General features: G+C 43.7%; 1 protein-coding gene across 1 annotated transcript; it reads right to left on the bottom strand.

Moving 5' to 3' along the window:
* Positions 1–785: 785 nt before the first annotated feature.
* On the bottom strand, positions 786–24,323 carry gpr37a (G protein-coupled receptor 37a). Its single transcript, XM_080190784.1, has 2 exons — positions 22,310–24,323; positions 786–3,382 (listed from the first exon to the last, which is right to left on the bottom strand). Exons 1-2 carry the CDS (start codon positions 23,330–23,332, stop codon positions 2,567–2,569), a joined length of 1,839 nt encoding a protein of 612 aa, XP_080046910.1. The 5' UTR covers positions 23,333–24,323; the 3' UTR covers positions 786–2,566.
* Positions 24,324–27,884: the final 3,561 nt, after the last annotated feature.

The raw sequence follows: 27,884 nt of genomic DNA, 5'->3' as shown, positions 1-27,884 counted from the left end.
TGAGCGAGAAGAGGCCTGAATGCTGGTAGCAGGTTCAGTGCAGGAGGAGCTGGCTGTCCAATGTAATGGCCAGTGGTCAGAACATAAGAACATAAGAAATAGGAGCAGGAGTAGGCCATCTAGCCCTTCGAGCCTGCCCCGCCATTCAATAAGATCATGGCTGATCTGAAGTGGCTCAGTTCCACTTTCCCGCTTTCTCCCCATAACCCTTAATCCCCTTGCCTACCAAAAACCTATCTACCCATGTCTTCAATATATTTAGCGAGGTAGCCTCCATCACTTCAACTGCAGAGAATTCCAGAGATTCACCACCCTTTGAGTGAAGAAGTTCTTCCTCAACTCCGTTCTAAACTGCACCCCCCCCTTATCTTGAGGCTGTGCCCTCTAGTCCTGCTGTCCTTTCTGAGTGGGAAGAATCTCTCTACCTGTACCCTATCCATCCCCTTCATTATCTTATACATCTGTATAAGATCCCCCCTCATCCTTCTAAACTCCAACGAGTACAAACCCAGTCTATTCAGCCTCTCTTCATAGTTCAACCCCCTCATCTCCAGTATCAGCCGAGTGAACCTCCTCTGCACTCCCTCCAAGGCCAAAATATCCTTGCACAATTGCGGCGACCAGAACTGCACACAGTACTCCAGCTGCAGCCTCACCAGTGCCCTGCACAGTTGCAGGAAGACCTCCTTGCTTTTATATTCTATCCCCCTCGCTATAAAGGTCAGCATCCCATTTGCCTTCCCGATCACCTGCTGCACCTGCAGACTGGTCCCCAGGTCCCTCTGCACCGTAGCATGCTGCAGCTTTTCACCCTTTAAATAATAATCCCTCCTACTATTATTCCTGCCAAAGTGGATAACCTCACACTTGCTAACACTGTACTTATGTTCTTATGTTCTAATGTTGGGCCAAGTGGAGCTGGAATATTTGCATCAAGTGTCAGCAGCAAGCAGTTGGCCTCTGTCAGCCCTGGTCATAGCCCAGCCTTCTGCTCCCCAACACTACACCTGATCACCCCTCTCCTGATGGCAGCCCAAAGCTTCTGAGCCCTCCTGACTGCTGGGGACCATCCCACAGGTCACTGGCTGCAACCTCCTGATACTTAATGATGCTCCTGACTATAGCCCAGGCTGAAAACTGGCCTGCTGTCTTGTGGAGCCTGCAGCAGATTAGTTAAATGAGGCCCTGATCTGAAGATGAGCATATTTTCTAGATACCCGTTCTTGTCAGGTTTTCAGTGCACTACCATCTCCCCGCAATTTCCCAGCCTCCTTATTAATATGCTGGCCAATGTGGCATTTGTCTGTGCTTGCTATCATAACATAAAAATTGTAGAGTACAGAAGGAGTCCATTTGGCCCATCATGCCTGCACTAGCACTTTTGAAAGAACTAGTCTCATCACTCTGCTAAGTGTTACAGATATTTTTCAAATATATATATCTAGTCTCCTTTCAAAAGTTACTATTGAAACTGCTTTCATCATACTTTCAGACTGTGAATTCCATTATAAATCACTTTATGTAATATTATCCCTGGCTAATTTGACCTTCCATTTTGGGTCCTCTGATTGTGGACTGAACCCCCTGCTAGTGGAAAACAATTCCTCCAATATCTACTCTATCAAAACTCTCCACTATTTTTAAAAATCTTTACCTAAATCAACACTTCATCTAATACAGAATTATTGAGAAACTTTGCTGTTATATGGCCAGCGAAGACAAATGGAAATCTCATTCTGTTGTTCTTGATGTATCCTTATGTTTCACAGATGGACGGTTTAGAAAGACATGCTTTCAACCAGCTGACTGAGACAGTGATACTGCACAGTGCTAAGTTCACTGAATGAAATCGTTTTTTGTTCAATTTAAGGTTTTATTTGCAGGGAATTAGGTGTTTTTGTTTTAAAAAAAACTTTCCAGTGATGGAGTCCTTAATGAGGAAAATTAAAAAGAAATGACATTTGCGATTTACAACTTACTTTTCACCATTACAAAAAACCGACATCACAAACAGAATTGAGTATTGTCAACATCAGGACAATCAGCGCTTGTGCTGGATACAGCTTCCAATAAAAGTTCTTACAAACTTCAGATATCCAATGTACAATAACTAGCTGCTGTTACTACGTCAGCCCGTCCCTACTATTCCCTATGCACATCACATAACACAAGCTTCATTTTTAAACTTTCTTCACATCCAAGGATTAGGGACCATATGATCTGAACTCAGGAATCTGGCAAATTTAATTTTACACATTATGTAACACTGCTTTTATCAAATCAATACCATCCCCAATCATATCTCTACTAGATTTTCCTCATCTACAATCATATTTTACAGTTTTCTATGTGTTACAGTGCCACTCAGTCTCACTGACAGACTCACTTGCAAAATTTAGGAACAGCAATACACAGTTTCTAAAGTGTTTTGAGAAGTTTACATTCTGTTGGCAGGGAAGATCCATCCAGTTTGTTTCTGAAAGATGCTGGCACGTGGCAAAAAGCGATACTTTGTCCACGATTGAAGGGGCACTGTTTCTTGCCAAAGCAAGATGCAAGAGGCTTTTCAGCAGTGCGTTGCCACTGAGGTATAAGTGGACATTTCCCGCCGTATTGTGCTGAATGGAGAGAGCTCAAGTTCCGTGGTAAACTCGTTGTCGTTGTCATCGCTGGCGACAGTGGATGACTTGGGGCCACATTCCTCACAGCAGCAGCAGCAGCAGTCCAGAAAGGCTCGGCTAAATGGCTTGCACAGGCAGAAGAGGACCACCGGGGTCACACAGGACTTGAAGAACAAAAGGAACTGACTGATGAGCTGCAAAAGATCCACCGTTTGCTGGGAGACCCCGGTAACCATATAGGCAGTCACAATGTTGCAGATGTTCTCAGGGATGATACAGAACCCATACAGAATGGTCAAAGCCACCACCGTGCAGTTCATCTGGCCTTCAAGCTGAATCTGACGTTTGTTCCCCCTGGCACAGGACTTCTCCGCCTTTCTGATTTTCCTAGCTGTCACAATGGAGCTGCCAATTGTGAAGAGGGTGGGCAAACAGAAATAGCAACCAAAGTACCACCACATCTTGGCGCTGTCATACGTCAGTGCCAGCACATAGAGAGTGTCTGGTAACTTAGCTGATATCTTCACAATACAGCGGTCTGCAGTTGTGTCGGAGGCTGTCACCTCCTCCGTTGTCAGCTGCCGAAGAGCAATCTCTGGAAGTGCCAGTAACATGGCGCCCACCCAGATGACGGCCAACTTGGCCGTTGTTGATGAGCAGTTCTCAATCATCTCGTAGTACATCTGGACATTGGTGGCCGCTCTGAACCTGTCAATGCACAGCGCACACAAAGTGAAGGTGGTGACTCCGAGGGAAGCAACCTGTCAAAGAAAAGGACAAGAGGAAAATATTATGAGTATAGTATTATTTATTGTGGCATTCAGTCAAGGGACTGGCTAACCCAATTGGCTAGGAGTGTGTTGCAGAGTAGTGTCAATAGTGCGGGTTCAATCTCTGTAAGGACTGAGATAGTTCTTGGGGCTTGCCCCCTTGCCTTGCCCCGTGGCGATGCAAAATAATTAGCTGCCAAGTTGACTGACATCTTGAATCCTCCTCACCTCTAGGAGGGAAGGAGTGTTGGGGGAGGCAATACACCCTTCCTTCACATTATCAAATGCTTTAGCATAAGATTAGCTATAAACTGTGACCTTCAAAATCCTTTACAGTTTGATCATACTTGAACAATGAGGAGTCTATCACCATCATGGCTACTAATAAGGAAAGTTGATCAGGGAGAATCAACATCCACCATTATTTAATCCCTTTTTTTTAAGGGTGTTCTTAAATTTTATTTAGCAATATTTTAACAATATTGGCCATTTTTGTGGGAAGTGAGAAACATTCGATGCTGCCCAGGTTGTACTTGTGGATCGTAAGTACAAATAGCTCTTTGGTATGATGCTTTTGCAGCAGGTATCTGGTCAGCAGTGTTTGTATTTTTTCCACACACTTGAACACTGAACAATGAAGATCAGAGAATTACACAGTAGAGAAGAAGGTTAATTAGCTCATAATGCCTGTGTCAGCATTTTGAAAGAGTTACCCATTTATTCCCATTATCTTGATCTTTCCCTGTAGCCCAGCAAACTTTTTTCCGGTCAATTATTTATCCAATATTCTTTCGAAAGTTACTGTTGAATCTGCTTCCACTGCCTTTTCAGGAACACATTAGAGGTCACTGCCACATGCTGTGTAAAAAAAAACTGTTTCTTCATGTCGCCTCTGGTTCTTTTGCCAATCACCTTAAAACTGTGCCACTGGAAACAGTTTGCCCCATCTAGTTGATCAAAATCTTTCATGATATTGAACACCTCTATTAAATCTGCTTTATTCTTCTCTCTCTAGGGAGAATGACTTCAGCTTCTCCATATCATTGAAATTACTCAGCTCTGGTGCCATTAAAAATGATGTGGAGATGCCAACATTGGATTGGGGTAAGCACAGTAAGAAGTCTCACAACACCAGGTTAAAGTTCAACAGGTTTATTTGACAACACAAATATTTGGAGCACTGCCCTTTCATTAGGTGAGTGGGAGTTCTGTTCACAAACAGGGCATATATAGACACAAACTCAATTTACAAGATAATGGTTGGAATGCAAGTCTTTACAGGTAATCAAGTCTCAAAGGTACTGACAACGTGAGTGGAGAGAGGGCCAAGCACGAGTTAAAGAGATGTGTATTGTCTCCAGCCAAGGAACACTTCAGCGGTCATGTGTATTCAGCCTCTGATCTTGTAAATTGAGTTTGCATCTGTTTATGCCCTGTTTGTGAACTCAACTCCCCTCACCTGATGATGGGGCAGTGCTCCGAAAGCTTGTGCTGCCAAAAAACCTGTTGGAATTTAACCTGGTGTTGTGAGACTTCTTACTGTGCTTACCATTTAAGATAGCAAGTCTACATGGATAATGACTGTATTTATTTTGCCAAATATGAATACATTTTATAGTTCCGGACAAACGTTAGTACTCAAAATGTACATGTAAATCAGAATTTACTAATTTGTTATGTATATACATATATAGGGGAGGCAGTGGCAAAGTGGTATTGTCACTGGACTAGTACTGCAGAGACCCAGGACAAGATTCAGGACCTGGGTTCAAACCAGACTGCGAAATTTCAATTCAATAAAGAAAAATCTGGAATTAAAAACCATGAATCATGAAACCATTGTCAACTGTTGTAAAAACCCATCTGGTTTACTAATGTCCTTTAGGGAAGGAAATCCTAGCCTGGTCTGGTCTATATGTGACTCCAGAGTCACAGCAATGTTATTAATTCTCAAATGCCGTATGAAATGGAGGCAATTAAGGATGGGCAATAAATGCTGACCCAAGCCAGTGATGCTCATATCCCCTTGGGGAATAGAAAGAATATATATATAGTATATATAATTTTATCTCAGTGTAGTTTTACCTTAACTTTGCAATTTGTTTAGGTTTAAGCAAAAGCATTAAGCATCCTCGAATACAAATGTTATCTTGTTAACATGAAAAAACTCTTTCTTAATCCCAGTTTTTCTTGGTGTCAAGGATTTGGAGGTGGGGGGGGAAATTAGAGAAGTTACCAAAGAATGTGTAGGTGGGGGTTCAATAAAGGGGTGAGAAGAGGCTCATGTAGAGAATAAGTGCCAATGTGGACATATTGGGCCAAATGTCTCTTTTCATTGATGTAAGTGCTCTGTAATACATTGCAAGAATATCTATGTGTTGAGAGGTGGGTACAAATAATTTTACCTTACAGAAATCTCCATAGTTGTTCCCATACCAATTGAAAATTAACTAGTAGCTCTGTCTTAGCTGGACTCCTTAAGGAGAAAACAAATACAATTAAAACTGAAGAGGCTCATTCAGAGTTTTCTTCATTCTCGATGAATGGGTCTTGCTCCTGGGTACCTGTTTGATATTTAGTGCCCATCTCTAACTGCCCTTGAGATTCACAGTTGAATCCAACTGAGTGGTTTGTCTGGCCATTATAACAAGCAGCTAAGAGTCAACCAGAGTGGTATGGGATTAGAGTCACATATATGTCAGACTGGTTAAAAGGGGCAGGCCTTGTTACTGAAAGGGCTTTAGAGAACCAATCTTGTTTCTGTAACAACAGTTCAAGAGTTTCATGGTCACTTTCATTGATGTGAATTTTTTTTTAAAAAACAGAATTCAAATTCTCAAAATGGCATACAAGGATAGTGAACTCAGTATGTTAACCACACACTATTGTGTCCACTGTCATTCTGAGTGTCAAAGCTCTCATACTTCAAACCTTAGAATCGAGATCATTGGACTGATCTTTATTCAAACGAATGAGGAGATATCAAGTCTGCTGCCCTGCGTAAAACCGATGCTGTGGTTCATATTCAGCTGCCTGTTCGAGAAAATTGAAAGCAGCTGCTTTTTCAAATGGGTGACAAGTGGAAAATCTACTCCAATAATTAGAGTCTCTGATACAGCCACTGGGGCGGGGGGAGAGGAAATCTGGGGGCTGGGCAATCCTAGCAACCCCTGGTTGGCTGGTAGTCCTTGTGCAAGGCCCCATCCCCCTTCAACAATCATCTGTGCTCTCCCTCCTCCCACATGCCCCAACACTACTGCCACAAACATTGGCTAGAAACCCTGGCACTCATTGTTGGCTGCCAATTATGACAGTTCAATGCTAGGCCATCTGTCAACTTGGAGGTCTAAGCCTGCCAAATAGACAGAAGATCTTGAAACGAGGGAATAATCTACAAAAAATATTTAAATTATTACGTGAATGGAGAAATTACAATAAAAAGTAAATGTCTGTGTGTTAAGGTTCTTTTGCTAGGCATTTATACATACTGTAAAAGCAAGAAGATAATTAGGGCAGGGGTAGGACCACTCATGGATAAAGGAGGGAACTTGTGCTTGGAGGCGGAGGATGTCGGCAAGATCATAAATGAGTACTTTGTGTTGATATTCACTAAAGACAAGGACGTTGAGGATAGTGAGATTAGTGCTGAGCATGCTAATATGTTGTGGGAATTTTGAGGTCAAGAAAGAAGTAGTATTGGTTCTCTTGAAGGACACTGAAGTAGATAAGTCCCCAGGACCCAATGGGATCTAACCCAGATTATTGAGAGAGGCAAGACAGGAGATTGCTGGGGTCCTGACAAAGATCTTTGTACCCTTGCTTGCCACTGGAGAGGTCCTGGAGGAGTAGCTAATTTTGTTCTTCTGTTCAAGAAAGGAAAAAGGGATAATCCAGGAAATTATAGACTGGTGAGTCTCACATCAGTAGTTGGGAAGTTACTGAAGAGGATTATTCGGGATATGATTTACATGCATTTGGAAAAGCAATGTACAATTAGGGAAAGTCAGCATGGCTTTCTGCAAGGCAGATGATGTCTAACTAACTTGACTGATTTTTTTTGAAGAGGTGACAAAGGTGATAGATGAGGGTAGAGCAATGGATGCTATCTATATGGATTTTAGTAAGGCTTTCGATAAAGTCCCTCAGGGTAGGTTCATTCAAAAGATTAAGATGCATGGGATCCACGGCGACTTGGCTGCTTGGATTCAGAACTGGTTGCCCAAAGAATACAAGTGGAGGGGTGTTTTTCTGGCTGGAGATCCATAACATGTGGTGTTTTGCAGGGATCCATACTGGGATCTCAGCTGTTTATGGTATATAAATGATTTGGATGAAAACATAGATGGTGAGGGAGCTGGTAAGTTTGCAGATGACACAAAAATAGGTGGTGTTGTGGATAGTGTAGAGGATTGTCAAAAGAAACAGCGGGATATAGATTAGTTGCAGATATGTGCAGAGAAATGACAGATGGGGTTTAATCCAGGCAAGTGTGAGATGCTGTACTTTGGGAGATCAAATGAAAAGGGTAAGTATACAGTTAATGACAGTACCCTGAACAGTATTAATGGACAGAAGGATCTTGGGGCTCAAGTCCATAGCTCCCCATAAGTGGCCACACATGTAGATAGGGTGATAAAGAAGGTGTATGACATGCATGCCTTTATCGGTGGAGGCATTGAGTACAAGAGCCAGGATGTCATGTTAAGCCTTATAAAACTTTGGTTGGGCTGCACTTAGAGTATTGCGTACAATTCTGGTTACCACATTGTAGAAAGGATGTGGAGGCCTTGGAGAGTGTGCAGACGAGGTTTAGCAGGATGCTGCGTGGAATAGACAGTGTGCGCTATAAGGAACGGCTGGAAAAACTAGGGCTGTTTTTTCTGGAGCGGCTGAGGCTGACAGGAGGTCTGATAAAAGTCTATGAAATTATGAGAGGCATAGATAGGATTGACGGTCAGAATCTTTTTCCCAGAGTTGTAATGTCTAATACTAGGTGGCATGCACTTAAGGTGAGAGGGGGAAAGTTCAAAGAAGATGTGAGGGGCAAGTTCTTTACACAGAGAGTGGTAGGTGTTGAGAACACACTGCCAGGGGTGATGGTGCAGGCAGACACAATAGGGGTGTTTAAGGGGTTTTTAGATAAGCACATGAACATTCAAGGAATAGAGGGATATGGACCAAGGGCAGACAGAAGAGATTAGTTTAATTTGGCATCATGTTTGGCAGAACACTGTGAGCAAACAGGCCTGACCTGTACTGTACTGTTCTATGTTCTATTTTAATTAATTCACTGAACTATTGATTTTATCCAGACTCACATGTTTGTTTGCTGATATTGCAAATGGTGGATTCGCTCCAAAAGGGAATTTAAAACAAGTATATATTTGGCAGACAGAAATATTAAAAAGGAAAATTCAGTGCTGTCTTATCTGCAGATTTGGCCACTGAAAGACTTTCAAAAGAAAGACCTTGTATTCATTTAGCACCAGTCATGAGCTCAAGAGTTCCCAAAGTATTTCACAGTCAATTACTTGTTCACAAAGTTTAGCCATATTGTAAGGTAGGAAAGACAATAACCAATTTTCACATAATAAGAAGTTCCACAAATGGCAATGAGATAAAATGACCACCTAATCAGCTTTACTGCTGCTGGAGTAAATATTGGTCAAGATATCAGGAAATCTCGTTTGCCCTTCTTCGGGTAGTGTTGCAGAATGTTTTACATACATCTGAGGGGGCAAATGGCTTAATATTTGAATCGAAAGACACATCTCTGACAGTGCAGTACTCCCTTAGTACTGCATTGAGATGCCAGTCTAGATTATGTGCTCAAATTTATTTGTTGTGCTTGAGTGCACCATTCCAGCATAACACATTTTATTCTTTTTCAAAAGAATATTGCAATCCCTTGAAAGTCAAAGGGCTGGATTTTTTGATCTCGCTCGCAGCCGGGATTCTCACTGCAGTGAACGGAGATTTGGCTGAATGTCAAATTCTCCGTCCTCGCGGGCAGGGTTTAAATGGCCGGAAAGTTCTGACCAACAAGTTACTCCAAATTTTATTCTTGCATTAAAATAACGTTATTCTCTGGGATGATGACTGGATATATGCTCTTACGAGTTCAAAGCTAACTAAATAATTGCTGAGAACGTAATATTTTAGAAAGAAAGGTTTCTTGAAGTTCCAAACAGATCTTTTTCCAAGCTTGGTTTGCGTGTTATTGTGAAGAATAACACACTGTGTACACATCTTATACCTACTGTAAAAAGTTCTGAAAAAATTCATACTATGTAAAACATCATTGGGGTGGCACAGTTGCACTCTGGTTAGCACTGCTGCCTCACAGCGCCAGGGACCCGGGTTTGATTCCCGGCTTTGGATTACTGTCTGTGTGGAGTTTGCACGTTCCCGCCGTGTCTGTGGGTTTCCTCCAGGTGCTCCGGTTTCCTGCTACAGTCCGATAGATATGCTGGTTAGGTGGATTGGTCATGTTAAATTAGTGTTAGAGGGATTAGCTAGGGTAAATGCATGGGGTTATGGGGATAGGCCCTAGGTGGGATTGTGGTCGGTGCAGATTTGATGGGCTGAATGCCCTCCTTCTGCACTGTAGGATTCTATGATCTATTTATTTTTTTCTGTATCTCTCTAAATCCTTTGATTTACTTTTCCCAAAATCGTCATTTTAAACATTGATGGTCTGCATTGTATTTTATGCTGAATGCTATCACAAGACATAGAACATTGTCTATTCACCATCTTAAATTTACAATCCCCCCACCAGCCTGCCTCAGTAGCTGCCATGTGTACCATTTACTAGATGGCATCTTGCCAGCGCTTCCTTGATAGCACTTTCCAAACCTATGATTTTCTCCACCTAGAAGTACAATGGTGGGAGATGCATGGGAACACCAGCAACTCCAAGTTCCATTCCAAATCACAATCCATATGACACATGAGGGATCAGGTTACACTGATAGAAAGTCCCAATTCCCCTTAGTTGATGGTTCCTTAACATCAGCGGTAGATTCAAGGTAAGAGATAGGAGCTTTAGCAGGACTTGAGGGAAAATATTTTTGCCCAAAAGGTCAGAAATGCACTGCCTTGGAGAGTGATAGGAGCAGAAAGGTTCGAAACATTTAAAATGTGCTTGGTCATGCACTTGTAGTGGCATAAGCAGAAAAGCTACAGCACAGAACAAGAGCTGAAAAGTGGGATTAGGCTGGATGGTTCTATGTTGGCTGGCATTGACCTGCCCTCCTTCTATGCTGTAGTCTTCTCTGATTCAATACTTCATTCCAACCTGACTCATATACTGCCTGCCTCTCCTTCACCAGTATTCTGAAACTCTCTCCCCATAACACTTTCACCACACAGACTGTGGCTGTTCAAGGAGATGGTTCACCACAACTTTCTCAAGGGCAGCTAGAGAATGGCAGTAAATACTGGCCTTGATAGTGACTCCCATATTCCAAAGAAGAATTTAAAAAACTCAAAGTTGCGCATTTAGTAAATTTTGACTGTCAATAATTTAATCAATGAAACAGCCCACAAGCACGATGTGCAAACTCTGACAGAACCAGACTGATCATTAATCTCACCTTCAAAAGCATCTTTAAGGGCACACTTTTTAAATAAAAACAATAAATATTCACTCATAAGTTACACCAATGTTTTTCATCCACATGAAGTACTATAGGCAATGTGTTGGGAACAAGGTGGCTGTGACTAAATTATGCCACAGTATGAAGGCTTGTGTGAGACACTAGGGAATCTCTCAACATCAAACATCCTTCCAGAAGGGAACTTAGTAAATCAACACATAAATAAAAGGAAAATACTTCAAATGATTTGGTCTAAAATATTGACAGATATCTTTGCGTGTATGACAGTATTCCCTTCAACAGAAACTGGAATACTTGTGTTAATAATGCTTCAAATGTTTTGACAAGCCAGTCAGCCTTAATGACAGAAAAAGGGGGGGGATGCACTTCTTCCTCAATCCAATTAGGTAAAACCTGTCTGTGCAGGTAAACCTGACGATTACAACGTACAGCATACTCCATGGTATATACAATGAATAGCTTCCAAGTTTATAGGAATGCGAGAGATAACAAGTGTATAAATTACAAATGTCACCATCTTCAAATTAGAGTTGAATCTTTGAATTATAGATAATATTTCATTTGCAGGGCTGGAGACGAAGGGAGATGTTTAACCTCCTGTCTTTCTCCTTACACAATTTCTTTTAACATGTAGAAGTCATAGCTTAGTTTAAATCCAGCACTCTATTTGAATGGAGGCACATATTTCTACCTGATTTTAGTGGCAAGAATTCACTGTTGTACAATTCCAATTATGTTAAGTACCTCTTTACTTTATGCGCAGCAAGGGGATGGGTGGGAAGAACTGAGGTTTGATTGAAAGCAAAGGGTACTCCAATAATACCCAGATTCGGACTTCTATGCTGAAGTTACTTACAGGAAGAATTTCACCTGTACAGAACATAACTAATTGATTACACATTGCTTCTTTACAATTACTATTCATGTTTCTTTATTTATAATTAATAGGATGCAAATGTGAACACTGACGTGTACTTTGGAAGTATGTCTCAGGCCATTTAATATGCTCATGGATTTAACAACGTTCTCCTCTGCTCCCCTCAGATTTCCTCCCACTTCACACTTCCTTTCCTGAAAGAATGGATCCCGGTTGGTGTATTCATTCCATGGGCACTCGGCACCAAAACCTCACCAAAGGCTTCAATCTTTGAGAGTGCATCTAGGCAAAGGTTGGCATTCTCTGCCTTTGTGCCCACGAGTCTACAATATTCTGCCCCTTTACTTCAATCACAAGCTGGTGGGCTCATAAGCAGGAAGTCTACCTCTCTTCAGCTCTGAAGAAGCATCATATGAACTTGACACGGTTAACAATGCTACCTGACCCGCTGAGTTTTCCAGCCTTTCCAGTACAATAGCAGCAAGTCCATGTCACTGACTCAGAAATTCAAAGGCACCATCTCTGATTCACTCGCACGTTACAACATTGCAAAGAATCCTAGCTCATGTTCCACCTCAACAAATTTATCACAGGGCAATGAATAAATCTGGAACATTTTGGTCTCAAACTTGGTACCTCAAACCTATTGGCATGTATGGCCTTTAACCAATTCCAAAGCGTAAGATGTGTAGAAATGTGAAGACTGTTGTTGTAGAAGTTCTCACTTCTGGCTGCTGGTTAGTTAAATACTGCAACAAAGCAATCTCAGAAAGCTGGAATTTCTCATCAGATCATTACAATCGAAGTCTGCTCAATGCTAAGGCCTTATAATGCATGAGACTGTCATAAGGAAAAATTCTGAGTAATTTAAGTTTTCCAGCCTGGAAAGGGGTCAGTTAAAAATGGACGGACAGGCCTCCAGTCACTGTCTGAGTGGAGTTTGCACATTCTCCCCGTGTCTGTGTGGGTTTCCCCTGGGTGCTCCAGTTTCCAGCCACACTCCAAAGATGTGCGGGTTAGGTTGATTGTTCATGCCCATTAGTGTCAGGGAGGTTAGCAGGGTAAATACATGGGGTTATGGGGATAGTGCCTGAGTGGGGTTACTGTTACTGCAGGTTCAAGTGGGTCAAATGGCCTCCTTCTGCAGTGTAGGGATTCTATGATTCTATGATCATATGGGTATAGTAATTATGAAATACTGTAAATAAGATAAATAAAGCGGGTGCCCCATTTTAGGAAGAGTGCGAAGGCATTAGAGAAGTTGCAGGAAATATTCACAAGAATGGTTCTAGGGATGAGGAACTTCAGTTGTCAGGAAATTTGAAAAAATTAGAATTACTTTCCTCAGAGAATAGAAGGTTGAGGGGAGATTTGGTAGCGGTATTCAAAATCATGAGGGTTCTGGACAGAATAGATGGAGAGAAACTGTTCCCACTCATAAAAGAGTTGAGAACCAGTGTGTAGATTTGCAGTAATTGGGAAAAGAAGCAAAAGTGATATGAGGAGATTTTTTTCGCAGCAAGTGTTTAGGGTCTGGAATGCTGTGCCTGAGAACATGGTGGAGGCAAGTTCAACTGAAGCATTCCAAAGAGAATTAGGTTGTTACCTGAAAAGGAGGAATGTGCAGGGCTATGAAGAGAAGATGGCAAAATGGACCTAGGTGAGTTACTCAATCAGACAGCTGATGCAGACACGATGAGGATGATTTTACCATCGCCTTGTGCCTTTTTTCAGGTGTGATGCAATGTTAAGTGAGCTATAAAGTGCTGAGCGCGATCTGTGTCAGCTTTCGTGGCTAGCGCCATTTTACAAGCGCCGGATATATGGCGCAGTCAGCCTCTTGCTGGAAATGGGCGAGAGGCAGGTTAATATATTTAAGGGAGGGAGAGGGGGGCCTGCTGCCACTCTGCAGTGATCGGTGTGGGAAGGGTAGTGGGTCCACGATGGGTAGGGGAGGAGAAGTTCTGCAATCAGTGAGGGGAGAGAGACAGGTCTGCGATTGGTGAGGGTGGGGGGTCAGTGATCGATCTGGGCAGTGGGGAGGAGTTGGTGAGAGCCCTATCTTGGGCTATGGGGCCCCACGATCGTACTGGGGGCGGGGAGAGCTGCTTCAAGCTGCTTGCACTCGCAAGGGCCTGACAGCCCTCTCTTGTTACTGCTACTGCTAATATGCATGTAGGCCCGCACACGCACACTACCTCCCTCTGCAGGCTTTTGGGTGTGTTAAGCCCCAGCGCGAATTTGACACGCTCAAAATTTTGCAGGCAAAGTGTGTATGGGGAAGATCTAAAATGGGCCTAAAAGTCAGATCTGAAATTCTCCCAGTTTCAAGTCCACCCAGCACTTAAAAAATTGTAAAATCGCTCCTGATGGGCCAAATGGCCTGCTCCTGACAATTCTGTGATTTTGTGAATTCAGATTATTACTTTAAAACAGGCTTGTCCAATCTTTTCGGGCCAGTTAAGGGCGAGGGGAGAACATTTCAATCTTTCACATAATCGGAGCTGATGAACCAATTTCACAAAGACAAGGTTTGGCATAAATTTAAACACAAATTTAAAAAACAAGCTGATATATGAAAAGGAACAACTCCCCTTTCCAAAGCAGGTCACAACAATAAATTGATAATTTAAGTGAGAGTAATAAATAAAGCAATCACTAGAGTGTGAAAGGATGAGGATACGCGTGTCCAGGTCACTCACATTCTCCAGGTGCTCACTCACTCCTCTGGTCCACTGTGAGAGTGGATGAGAGTGTTATTGGTGTGCAGGGGTGAAGGTGAATGAGAAACAACACTTCACACACACATACACGCACACACCACCCTCCACACACACCACCCTCCACACACACTCAAATACTCTGACAGAGACAGACCATGATCTTACCATTTCAACCCACCAGCCGATAAGGGTGCGAGGCTGATCTCAATATTTAAATTCTATTCAAAGTAGAATTAAAATATTACAAATGAGCCCGGGAGGAATTATCTGACCTCACATGCCTTTGCGGCCTCGCTGGTGAAGCTTCTCTCCAGTGACGATAGCATATGGTCCCCATCAATAGGGACCAGATGTGATGGCCTCGCTGGTCAGGCCAGGGGATAGTGAGACCTCCCTGGAAGTCAGGGGCAGAGGTGCAGTGCCCCTTGGGCAGTGCCAACCTTGCACCACCAGCCTGGCACCCTGGCAATGCTAGCCTGGCACCCTGGCACTGCCAGCATGATATACAGCCACTGCCCAACAAGCATTGGTCACTGCCCAGGGGGCAGGGCCTGAGGGGGCAGAGGCAATGCAGAGGGGAAGCAGCCTGAGGGGGCAGGCTTGAGAGGAGAATGCTGCATGCTTTGCAACTGCAATCGGAGGTACACACGCTGCACGCTCTGCAACAGCAATCGGGGGGAGGAGTGGGGAGACACACTAGCAATCGGATGGGAGGGGTGGGGAGACATGCTAAGTGTTCTGGAAACGGCGATGAGCCGATCCATGTGTGGGGTATGCCCTGCTGCACAGCCCCGTGATAGCAGTGGTGAGGGGATCAGATGGCTCATGATCATGCAAAGGGTGAGGGGTGGGGGGCCACAGAGACCCGCAATTTGTTGGGGGGGGGGGGGGCATTGGCACAGAGCCCATGGTAACTGCTGGGGGGGGGGGCATATTGGCTGCAGAGGCTAGCAGTAGCTGGGGGAGACAGTGAATAACAGAGATCTGAGTATGTGCAATTGTGCCCTCTGCTGCTATCTGCCAGCTTTCAGCAAGCTTTGGCCCCGCCTCCGTCACCTATTGGCAGGAACAAGATCTGGCTTCATTTTTTTCACAGAGGTGAGATTCTGTTTTTAACTTGGCCAAATAAACAGAATTCTTTTGGTAAGATCACTGATACACACACACACACACACACGCACACACACTAACACACACACACACTCATCCCAAACACCACTCACACCTCCTCCTTAAACAAACAGGCACTCACCCCACACAAACATACACACACTCCTCCCACCTCCACACACAGGCTCACCCCACACACACATACACTCACCCCTACACACAGTCACACACATTCACTCCACCCACACACACACCCCTACACACACAGACACACACACACTCACCCCACACATAGTTTCACCCCACACACAGATTCACCCCCCGCACACACACACTCACTCACTCACCCCACACACATACAAACTCACTCCACACACAGAAACAAACACATTCATGCACTCCCCACACACAGACACACGCACACTGACCCCACACACACACTTTCAAGCCCCTTCATACAAAGGCTCACCCGTCTCACACACACATTTACTTCTCTTCACACAAACGGACACACAAGCTTGTTCCTTAAACATTTGCACACATACACTTATAATTAATATTATAAGAATGGTCAAAACAATATCTGGATTGGTAATAACATTAAACATTAGGCTGGTCAGGTATCTGGATTGGATATGTACAGTAAAAAGAATGACAAAAAACAGACAAATTGGATCATGCTGCAGCAGACAATCTAAACTGAAAATCCTCCTACTGCAAAGTTCAGGGACATTTCTGTGTATAAACCATCCATCCTCACTCACTCACACCCACCTGCCCATCCATTTTACTTCTTACGCACCTTAACTCTCACCTCCCACCCAGCACTCATTCATCCACCCGCAAGGTAATTTCACAGGCCCAAGCATTTAGCTGCATCATCAATGACTTTCCTTCCATCATCAGGTCAGGAGTGGGGATGTTTGCACAATGTTCAGCACCATTTGTGACTCCTCAGATACTGAAGCAGTCTATGTCCAAATGCAACAAGGCATGGACATTATCCAGGCTTAGGCTGACAAGTGGCAAGTAACATTTGTGTCACACAATTGCCAGTCAATGATTATCTCCAACAAGTGAGAATCTAATAATCACCCCACAACATTCAATAGCATTACCATCACTGATTCCCCCCATTATCAACATCCTGGGGGAGTTACCATTGACCAGAAACTCAATTGGACCAGCCATATAAATACCATAGCTACCAAAGCAGGTCAGAGGCTAGGAATCTTGTGGCCAGTAACTCACCTCTTGATGCCCCTCCGCCACTCCCCCGTCCCCCCCAAGAGCCAATCCAAAATCTACAATGCACAAGTCTGGAGTGAGGGAAGCAGTGGAGAGGTCTTTTTCCGGTTGGAGGTCTGAGGTGTTCCGCAGGGCTCTGTACTGGGACCTCTGCTGTTTGTGATATATATATAAATGATTTGGAAGAAGATGTAGCTGGTGTGATCAGTAAGTTTGCGGACGACACAAAGATTGTTGGAGTTGTGGATAGTGATGAACATTGTCAGAGAATAGATAGGCTGGAAAATTGGGCAGAGAAATGGCAGATGGAATTTAATCCAGATAAATGCGAAGTGATGCATTTTGGTAGATCTAATGTAAGGGGGAGCTATACAATAAATGGCAGAACTATCGGGAGTATAGACACACAGGGGGACCTGGGTGTGCAAGTCCACAGGTCCTTAAAAGTGGCAGCACAGGTGGAGAGGGTGGTGAAGAAAGCATATGGCATGCTTGCCTTTATTGGATGAGGCATAGAGTATAAATGTTGGCATATGATGTTACAGCTTTATAGAGCGTTGGTTAGGCCACATTTGGAATACTGCATCCCGTTCTGGTTGCCACACTACCTGACGGATGTGAAGGCTTTGGAGAGAGTACAGAAAAGGTTTACCAGAAGGTTGCCTGGTATGGAGAGTCTTAGCTATGAGGAGAGATTGGGTAAACCGGGGTGATTCTCCCTGGAAAGACGGAGGATGAGGGGCGACCTAATATAGGTGTATAAAATTATGAAGGGCTTAGATAGGGTGAACAGTGGGAAGCTTTTTCCCAGGTCAGAGGTGACGAACACAAGTGGTCACAAGTTCAAGGTGAGGGGGACAAGGTTCAACACAGATGTCAGGGGGACATATTTTACACATTGAGTGGTGGGGCCTGGAATGCACTGCCAAGCAAGGTGGTTGAAGCGGACACGCTGGGATCGTTTAAGACTTATCTTGATAGCCACATGTACATACTGGGAATAGAGGGATACAACCAAATGGTCTAGTTGGGCGCATGAGCGGCGCAGTCTTGGAGGGCTGAAGGGCCTGTTCCTGTGCTGTATTGTTCTTTGTTCTTTGTTATGGAATACCTTCCAGTTATCTGGATGCCTCACAGTGCCAGGGACTCGGGTTCAATTCCCGGCTTGGGTCACTGTTTGTGTGGAGTTTGTACGTTCTCCCTGTGTCTGTGTGGGTTTCCACCAGGTGCTCCGGTTGCCTCCCACTGTCAGAAAGGCATGCTGGTTAGGTACATTGACAATGCTAAGGTCTCCCTGAGTGTCCCGAACAGGCACCAGAGTGTGGCGACTAAGGGATTTCCACGGTAACTTTATTGCAATGGTGTGTAAGCTTACTTGTGACTAATAAATAAATAAACTTAGAAAACACTCAAGAAGATTGACACAATCCAGCAGCCCACTTGATTGATACTCCTTCCACACACATTCAATCCCTCCACCAGTGATGAACAGTGGTAGCAGTGTGTATCATTTACAAGGTGCACTGCAGGGACTCACAAGCCCTCAACCACTAACATCTAGAAGGACAAGAGCAGCAGATACCTGGGAACATCAGCTGGGTTCTCCTGCAAGTCATTCACCCTCCTCACTTTCAAATATATTACTATCACTGGGTCAAAATCCTGGAATTCCCTCCCTAATAGTGGTGGTTGTACCTAAATGCCAGGGACTGCAACTCAAATTCAAGAGGCAGCTCACCACCACTTTCTCAAGGGCAACTGGAGATGGGCAATAAATGCTGGCCTAGCCAGCAACATCCCCATCCCAAAAAGAATAAAGTGCCTATTGGAAATTGGTGAAAATTTCATTCAGAATCAAGATTAGAAAGAAATCCTTCACTCAAAATTTGACATTCTGCAGATACAAAAAAATTCAGGTCATTTAATACAATTACATAGCCTAGTGACTGAATTTATGTGTTAGAAATTCAATATTTATTCAATGGATCAAATTGTCTCATCACTGCATTTTCTTAAAGAAATTATAATAGAAACAAAATGTGCAGAGGTCAATCATGTTCTGAAATCAAAACAGAAAATGCTGGAAAATCTCAGCAGGTCTGGCAGCATCTTAAGGAGAGAAAAGAGCTGACGTTTCCAGTCCAGATGACCCTTTGTCAAAGCTGATAGACATGTTCTCACTGTCAAGATAGTCAACAAGCCTAACGTTCCCAGACTAGAGTCAAGATTCAGGTGCCAGATTGGTAACTCTTCCACTCTCTGTTAATAATGTATTTCTCCAGCAAATTATAATGTGCATGTTTTAATTTAGAAAGCATACCCATTTGGCAATTTAAAAACACTCTGAACAGTTCTATGAATACGTTTGCACTGTCCCCTAAGTGTCAAGTTTGTCAATCCAATTTAAACACTTTCCAGACGGATTGAATCCATCCTATTTAGCATGTTTGATGCTGTGGGTTGGTTCTATTGCGAATTACCATTGGGCCACGCTAATAGGGTTCAGTGTGTTGAGGTCTGACCTGTGTGCAGATCACTGGCACCAATTGGTGGAGAGGTTTTATTCTGGTGTCTGAGTAAAGTGGAAGGCAGGAAATCAGTCAGGCAGCTTCTGTCATTCCAGATCAGAAAATGATCATCTCTGAAGTGACACAAACTGACATTTCACTTTGAATATTTTAAGGACTGCTACTTTGCAAAGGAGTGAAGCATTTCTCTGAATAGACTCTTAGTAAAACTCCTAGCAATAAACCAGTGATGCAAATGAAGGTGAGGATTGACATAGTGACACTCTTGGTGTGTATGTCTCCAAGTATAAAACATATTTCAAAAGAAATTGACAGGAGTTTGTTTCAGTTCCAGCTTTGTAATTAGCCGCTGAAACTGTTTTGGGTTAACTTCTTTATTGATGTGGAGAAGTTTGCTGGTGTATTGAAGCGATCTCTGCAATCGTTTTCCTCCGCTCGGGAGGTGAGGGCGAAAGAATCAAACGGATTCCACTTCTGACCATTTATTAACCCCCGCCCCCGCCCCGCCGCCAGCACGACCCCCTCCGTTAGAAACTGCATAAAGGATCGGCCTGTCTCTTCTCAACTCGGCCTAATAGTGTGGACAAGATTTGGGCGTGGATATACATAAAGCCAGATTCCAGCAACAAATTGAAAGAAATGCTGTTTCAACTGTGTATCTCAAACTTCCATTATTGGAAGGTATTATGTAAAACAATGTGCATTTGACAAATCTCTGAGAAAATGTATGTTTAAGCAATATTTTTCATATCTGGCACACTAATGGCCATCAGTCTAGCTGGAAGCAGTGATGGATGGATCTCCGTCCTGTACTAAAACTGAGATGTTAACATGGCCAAAACACACAAAAAAGGAATCCATTTCAACAGTTGGGAATCACTGAGTCGGGATCACTTTGAAATTAATATGAGTTTCAACTCAATAATGCCAGCGACACATTTATTCAGCAATTAGCTCGCATCCTCCTGAAGCACGTCATTCTGTCTTATTTCACTGGAAGGATCACTTCAGTGAATGGACCAATGCTGAATTGCTGCCCGGTCCTGCTGTCGTATTCTTCACATAAATTAGCCCACAATTAGCAACATGGTACATACCCAATGTACACATTTTCGCAATTAACCACAGGGCAGGGAGTGAGTTTAAGTGTGTGCCTGTTTCTTATTTGTATAAAGGCTGTGATTGCAGAGCGATTACTGTTAATTATTAACGTAAATGATCACCCCTAGCTTAATGTAACAAGACAGGTGAACGGCCAAGCTCATCTCCCTGACATGCTGTTACCAAGGAAACTGACATGAAACAAGATAATAACTTGCAGCAGCATATTATTCTGTTGACTAACGAAGCTGCTTATTCTCAGCAAAGATACCACCGTCAGTTTCGATTTAACTTCTCCTGAAATATTAAAACATCTGTCTGATTCAGGAGCTGACTGCCTTGCTGTGTGTTTTCATCTTGGGTACTACTCGGCTTCCCAGTGTTGGCGTTGCCTTCTCTTCAACACGTGTACCAACTGTTTGACTATATCGTTCAGTGACAGCATAGAACCATGTTTTAGGGCTGTGCTTAAAAGTTCACTGGTGCTGGAAAGCAGTTGCCATTTTTATTGCAATCTTAGTACCCTAACAGTATAGCCCCAGGGTGGGCCCTGATCTATACCCCCAACTGGTAGCAATGAGATATTGTCTTGGAGCAGGAGTCCAAAACTAGAGGGCATGGGGTTAAGGTGAGAGGGGAAAGATTTGACAAGGACCTGAGGGGTACCTTTTTCACACAGAAGATGGTGCATATATGGAATGAGCTGCCGGAGGAGGTGGCAGAGGTGGGTACAATTACACCATTTAAAAGATGGTAGACATGACCTGGAGGTGCCGGCATTGGACTGGGGTGGACACAGTAAGAAATCTCACAACACCAGGTTAAAGTCCAACGGGTTTATTTGGAATCGTGAGCTTTCAGTGCACCGCTCTCTCATCAAATGAGTGGGACAGTTACTGGCTCTGAAAGTTCACGAAAGCTCATGATTCCAAATAAACCTGTTGGACTTTAACCTGGCGTTGTGAGACTTCTTACAGTAACATTTAAAAGACGTTTGGACAGGTACACAGATGGGAAAGGTTCAGAGGGATATGAGCCAAATGCAGGTAACGTCAACATCAGGGGAACAGTCTGCAACCCAGTCAAAAATGGTACTCATGGGAACGGTCGATCTCCAGGGCATATTTATACTCAAACAATAGCAGAATTCTGTGAGTGTTGGAAATCCAAAGGAAGAACAGAAAATGCTGGGGAGAGGAGTGGGGGCAGGAGTTCTAGCAGCATCTGTGGAGAAAATAAATCATTCGGATTCAAAGGGTTAATTCAAGTTTCTCTATCGACATAAGTTGCTAGAGTTACTAAGTTTTCCCAGCATTTTCTGTTCTTGTTTATGTGTACTCTGTACAGGGTATCTTCACCACATGGACTCCTCCTGCTCAAGAAGGAGCCTAACCCACCACCTTCTCAAGGCCAACCAGGGGTGAGTGTCACCAGCATTCTTGCTGGTTAAAATAATTAAACTAAAATAAACAAACTAAGGGATGAAGCAAGAAGAGCAGCTCCAAAAAAGGGAACCGCTCTAAACAAAAAAAAACAGAAAGGAAACTTAAAACATTAAACCAAAATGTGATTAAAGGGGCCACTAATGCTCCCAAGTCCCTGCGGTGCCCAATGAGCACAGAAAGCCTCAACAGTGCCCTCGGGTACTGCACGCTCTCATTGCCAGTGAGATCACCAAAACTGCGCCCCCCCCCCCCTCAATTGCTCACCTCAAGATAAGGGATCACCTTGCAGGAAAGATCTCCAAGCAGCCACTTTTTAGTCAGCTCATGAAATATGACCAGAGGAAGACAGAAAAAGATGATGAGGAAGTCCCAGAAAGCCAGGTTGGCCAACAGTGAGTTGGAGATACTCCTCATGTAATAGTTGTGGCAGACAATGCACATGATGGACAGGTTTGCCATGATCCCAATCACAAATATGATAATGGAGAGACACATGACAGCGTAGGCCCCGTAGGAGTCCTCGGTCACAGGGTAGAAAGGGTTCTTCAGCTGGCGCCTCCTCCCTGGTGCCTGTACAGGCAGCAGAGCCGGCGCACCCCCCAAGACAAAGCCACTGGAAGTGTTGAGGAATCCTCCAGTCCTGCTGTGTGTGTTGGAGTGCTCTGCCGATGCATTGAGGTACAGGGCGGCAGCTTCTTGCTCTGGGTTCAACTCCAACCCCCCAGGCCCCGTGGAGTTAGCAGTAGGAGAATCTTTACCCTTCTCCCACTGCTTGGTGTTGCCAGCTGCTCCTCTCTGAAACCTCGCCGTGCTCATCTGGAAAAGGCCACCCGCCAGTGGGTGCCCATGCCCATTTGTGTTCCTGGCAGCAGGGAGCTCGGGGTGCATTCGAGACTGGCTGTGCCCCCTGGCAGACCCTTGTACCATTGCCCCCTTCGACCCGGGAAGGATCTCCGTTGCGTTCTTGCGGGGGTACTTCGAGAACTTGGGCTTTTCCCATCGCTGTTCGCCAGAGACCGCTGTCTCATTGGAAAACCACCCTCTGTGTTTGGGGTGAGTCGGTGCTTCGCCCCCATGTCTGAGCGCGGGATATATACCATCCTCAGCTCTCTGCTGAAACTCTGCTCCACTCAATCCCCTTCGCCTGGCAGGTGGGTGAGGTGCCTGGGCAGAATCCTGGGTTAGTTCGCTGTCCACAACCCAAGAGCTGTTGAGTTGAACTTGACTTGGGTTTGCGCAGGCAACCCACAACAGACAGGAGACAAGGGCCAGCACAGGACAGCACATCTTCAGATCAACGCTGCGAAGGTTTTAGACAATTAAAAACCCAACTGACAGGACTTCAGGATTCAATATCATCGGAGCTGCTAGTTTGGATCGGGAGTTTGAAGCTTCCAGTTTTAAAGTATTCAGCTGGCTCATCCCAAGGTTTCTTGGAAAGCAAGTTCAGGAGCCAGCATAATCCAAGTTTCAGTACCATTGAGGCTCATCTCCTACTCTGGTCTCCTCTTCCCCCACAACTTGCAAATACAGCTCTCTGTATCTGATCAGATGGTCTCAGAGGTGTAATCCAGCTCTGTGCTCCCAGCCTCACTCACTCTTCCCCTCTTGCTGCTCCGCTTACTCTCCATTCAGTGTTCGCCACCGTTTGTGTCTGCTTCCCATTTCTCACTTGCTTTGGTCCAGTACAGCGCGGAACGGGAGCTTTCCCTCTCTCCTCCACCCCGCCTGGCTTTGAGGGGAGGAGCCGATCAGAGTCTGGGGTCTGCTAACACTTTCCGAGGAAGGTGGCTCCGAGGAGTTAGAGTCTGTGTGTTGAGGCAGTGGGGGAGACAGAAATCGATCCCAGTCTCTCAATCCAACAAGAACCGAGGCTGACATGAACCACTGGGGTCAGGCAAGGCAGGGAGGCTGGGGGTTCGACTTGCCCACTTAACTCTGGAGATAACCCTCTCCATTCACTCCTCCATCAGTGCTTTCCGCTTCATTTCACAATGAACGTTACAATGGAAGGTCAATATCTTTCTCCTTCCCCTTTGCAAATGCCCCAGTCCCCCTATATCGATGTAAATAAGTGACTTAACTTGCCCCCTTTGAAAGGTGAGTGTTGACCTCGGTTTGCCATCTGTCCGGATTCCACCTGTAAGAGTTCCACCCCAGTGCTACACGTTTGGCCACCCGATTCTTCTGTATTCACCTGGAGCGCAGACACTCCTGAGTATATATGCACACACACACACACACACACACTCGTCTCAAAACATCGCCAGCAGTTCCACTCGGATAATGTGCCAACAGCTCCCTCCTGTGAAAGGCAAGTCATTACAACAGAAGCTAGCACTGTTCAACTCTGATTTGAGCCGAGCATTTTTCCCTTCCCCAGCTCGGCTCCTTAAAGAGACACTGCCTTTGTTGGAAAATTATTATTGAAATACAGAGAGAGATTGTTTCAGAGTTCCAAGGCAATGTGCCGAGTGTTGGAGGAGGGGATTTCAGGACAATTCAGGGACTTGGCAGTACTTGTTCCCCTGCTGATGATTCCCATGTAATATGCAATGTGTTGTGTTGGAGCAACATCACCAGAGCGGCAGGGTAGCACAGTGGTTTGCTTTACTGCCTCACAGCACCAGGGATTTGGGTTCAATTCCAGCCTTGGGTGACTGGGTAAGATACTCTGTCAGAGGGTCAATGCAGACTCGATGGGCTGAATGGCCTCCTGCGCCACAAGGATTCAATGATTCTGTGAATCGGTATGATTCAAACACAGGCCGAACTTGACAGATAAGAATAATCAGAATTTATACTGTGCCTTGATTGCAATAAAATGTTCCCTGTCGCTTCACAAGAATATTGTTGGCCACAGTTCAACAATGAATCATGTGAGCAGAGGGGCTGAAGACATGGCCATCAATGAGGAAGATAGATAAGGCAGAAAGGAAGGATCTTTTCCCTTAGTAAAAGGGTTAATAACCAAGGGGCATTGGTTTAAGGTGAGAGGCAGGGGATTTAGAAGGGATTTGAGGAAAAACATTTTCACTCAGAGGATGGTGAGAATCTGGAATTCCCTGCCCAAAAGGGAGCCAGAGGCGGGAACCCTCATGGCACTTAAGAAACATTTAGATGAACACTTGAAACACTGTAGTGCACGAGGCTATGGACCGAGTGCTGGAAAATGGGATTAGAACAGATAGGTGCTTGATGGCCGAAGAGTCTCTTTCTGTGCTGTAAAACTCTGTGACTCAATGGCTGAGAGATTGAAATGAGCCAAAAGAACAAAATTGGAGGAGTGGGGAAATCGCAGAGGGTTGTAGAATTGGAGAAAATTAAGGGATAGGCAATGTGGAGGACAATTGAAAACAAAGATGAGAACTTTGAAATCAAGATAGGACTGGATCTGGATCTACGGGACTAAAGCTTGAACAGGACTTGTGGTGAGTTAGGATACAGAGTCAGAGTTTTGAATAGGCTCAGTTTACAAAATAGGAGGCTGCCCAGGAGAACTTTGGAATTGTCAAGTCTTGAAGTAACTAAAGCTTGGCTGTGGGATTCAGCAGCAGTTGAGGTAAGGCAGGGGAGGTGGAGAAGATGACTCCATCCTCCCAATTGTTATGGTTCAGGTAAGAAACTCCGAAGTGTTTTATGGAATCCATCTGGATCATAAGTTTTGTATCCTGAATTTTCTAGATCAGCATGACATGTTTCACTTCAGGTATGATTCAAAAGACACACTAGGGAACTTTTATCAAACAAAATGTATTGAACAATGTAGCCAACATGTATAGAAATTGAACCAGCAATAACGTTTATCAATGACAAACAAAACAACCACAATAATGTACAACCCTTAACAAATATCTCTAAGACGTTCCAATCAAAACCAAGCTTCCTTTAGACAAAACCCTTTAACTTGCTTCAACACAGCAAAGTCTACTGCTCATGCAATACTGGAATTGAGTCCTTTGGATGAATGCTGCAGTCCTCTTGAACACTCAGAGCAGTTCGAAGTCAGAACAGCTTCCCAGACCAGGGCAACTTCCTGGTCAAGCCACCAGCAGCAGATTTCCTCCCAGCAGAAAGGCAAGACCTTGCCTTCAGCCAAACAATTTCCCAAAACTAGAGAGAGAGAGAGAGAGAGAGAGGCTGCTTTCAATCTGATGTCCATCCCTACTAAACTAAAACACTGCTACCAGCCAAAAACAGAAAATGAAACCTTGAATTCCGTACGAAGGAGAAAAACCTGACCAGAACCCATAACCTTCCTCCTAACAATGCAGGGCCATAAAACCAATCCCAGGATAAACATGAACAGCCCCCATTTAAGCTATTGAAATGCAGTCAAGCCGGTAACAAATGACATCAGATGAAGCTGTGAGCTAAGAAAACATCAACATTGTGAGAGCGGCAGAGATCATGATTTAAAAAAAACTCTCCTTAAAGGTACACTAACATCACACAATGCTTATTCATAAGAGTTTTCCACTGGAAACCAAACTACAGGTAATCCTTGCAACAAAATCCTTAAATGGTGCAAACTGAAGCTCAAACAAACAACTAAATTAATCAATCCTAGAGTTAATGACAGTTGTTTAAGTCCGGGAATATTGTTAACAGTAAGTATATTTATTTAATCAATTGCCTGTCTAATACTGTTAATGGGTCAGCTACATTGGGATTCTAATCATTAATTAATATCAATATTATTAACTATAAATTTATAATCTGCTAAATTAATTCTGAATTACTGTGACAACTGTACTGCCTTTGGAACTCTTATTTATTTTGACAATTATCCTGATCTACTAATTATTTTCATAATGTTTAATTTTAAGTGCTGCTGGCTATCATTTTAAGAGTAAGAAAATTTGTTAGTTTATTTTTGTATGGTTTCTTCTTTGATAACTTTTCCTCAGCAGGTTGCAGGGATCCTGATGAGAGTTTGGATGTGTCAATGCAAATTGAATCCAAACTGACAGATAGAAGAGCAAATTTCAACTCTGAGACTCTAAGATCAGCTGCCAGACATAAACTAGGTGATAAATCCCCAATGACATCTCATCCAAGAGTTAAGGTAAAGGAGTTAACAATCAATGTAGTGCCTCAGAAAAAAATTGCATTAGGTTATCAATTCCAATGTTCTTACAGAAGATTCAGAGGGTTCCAAGAAAGCTTTAAGGAACTTTCTAGAAAAGATATTAAGTTAAAACTTTGAAGTTAATAAATTGAAAGCAACACCTGAATAAAGAGAGATTACCGAGTAAAATTTGCAAGGTTAAATTGTCAAGAGTTTAACTGAACATACATCAAATTTGATAAATGCAGCACAACTTTTTTTCTTTGGTTTGACTCTGAACCCATAATAAATAGAATAGCTGCACAGACAACAGAGTGTAAGGAGAGGCAACAACATCTCCTCCACAATCATTCTCAACACTGATGCCCCATAAAGTTGTGTCCTCAACCCCTTACTATACTCTTTGTACACTGATGACTGTGTGGCCAAATTCCCCTCCAACTTGATTTTCAAGTTCGCTGATGACACCACCATAGTGGGTTGGATCTCAAACAACAATGAGACAGAGTATAGGAAAGAGTTGTGAATCTGGTGAATTGTTGCAATGTCAATAATCTCTCCCTCAATGTCAGTAAAATGGACACGTCTACATCAATGGAGCTGAAGTGGAAATGGATGGGAGCTTCAAGATTTTTGGTGTCCATATCACCAACAACCTGTACAGATCCCTCTTTGCTGATGCTATAGTTAATAAAGATTACCAACTACCTCTTCTTTCTCAAGAAACAAAGTAAATTCGACATGTCCACTACAACTCTCACCAACTTT

Source organism: Carcharhinus amblyrhynchos, chromosome 6 (genome assembly GCF_965287045.1).
Source record: "Carcharhinus amblyrhynchos chromosome 6, sCarAmb.v2.hapA, whole genome shotgun sequence".
Taxonomy (NCBI): Eukaryota; Metazoa; Chordata; class Chondrichthyes; order Carcharhiniformes; family Carcharhinidae; genus Carcharhinus; species Carcharhinus amblyrhynchos.
Note: the sequence above shows the minus strand (reverse complement) of the source record. Positions and strands in the feature narration are given on the sequence as shown.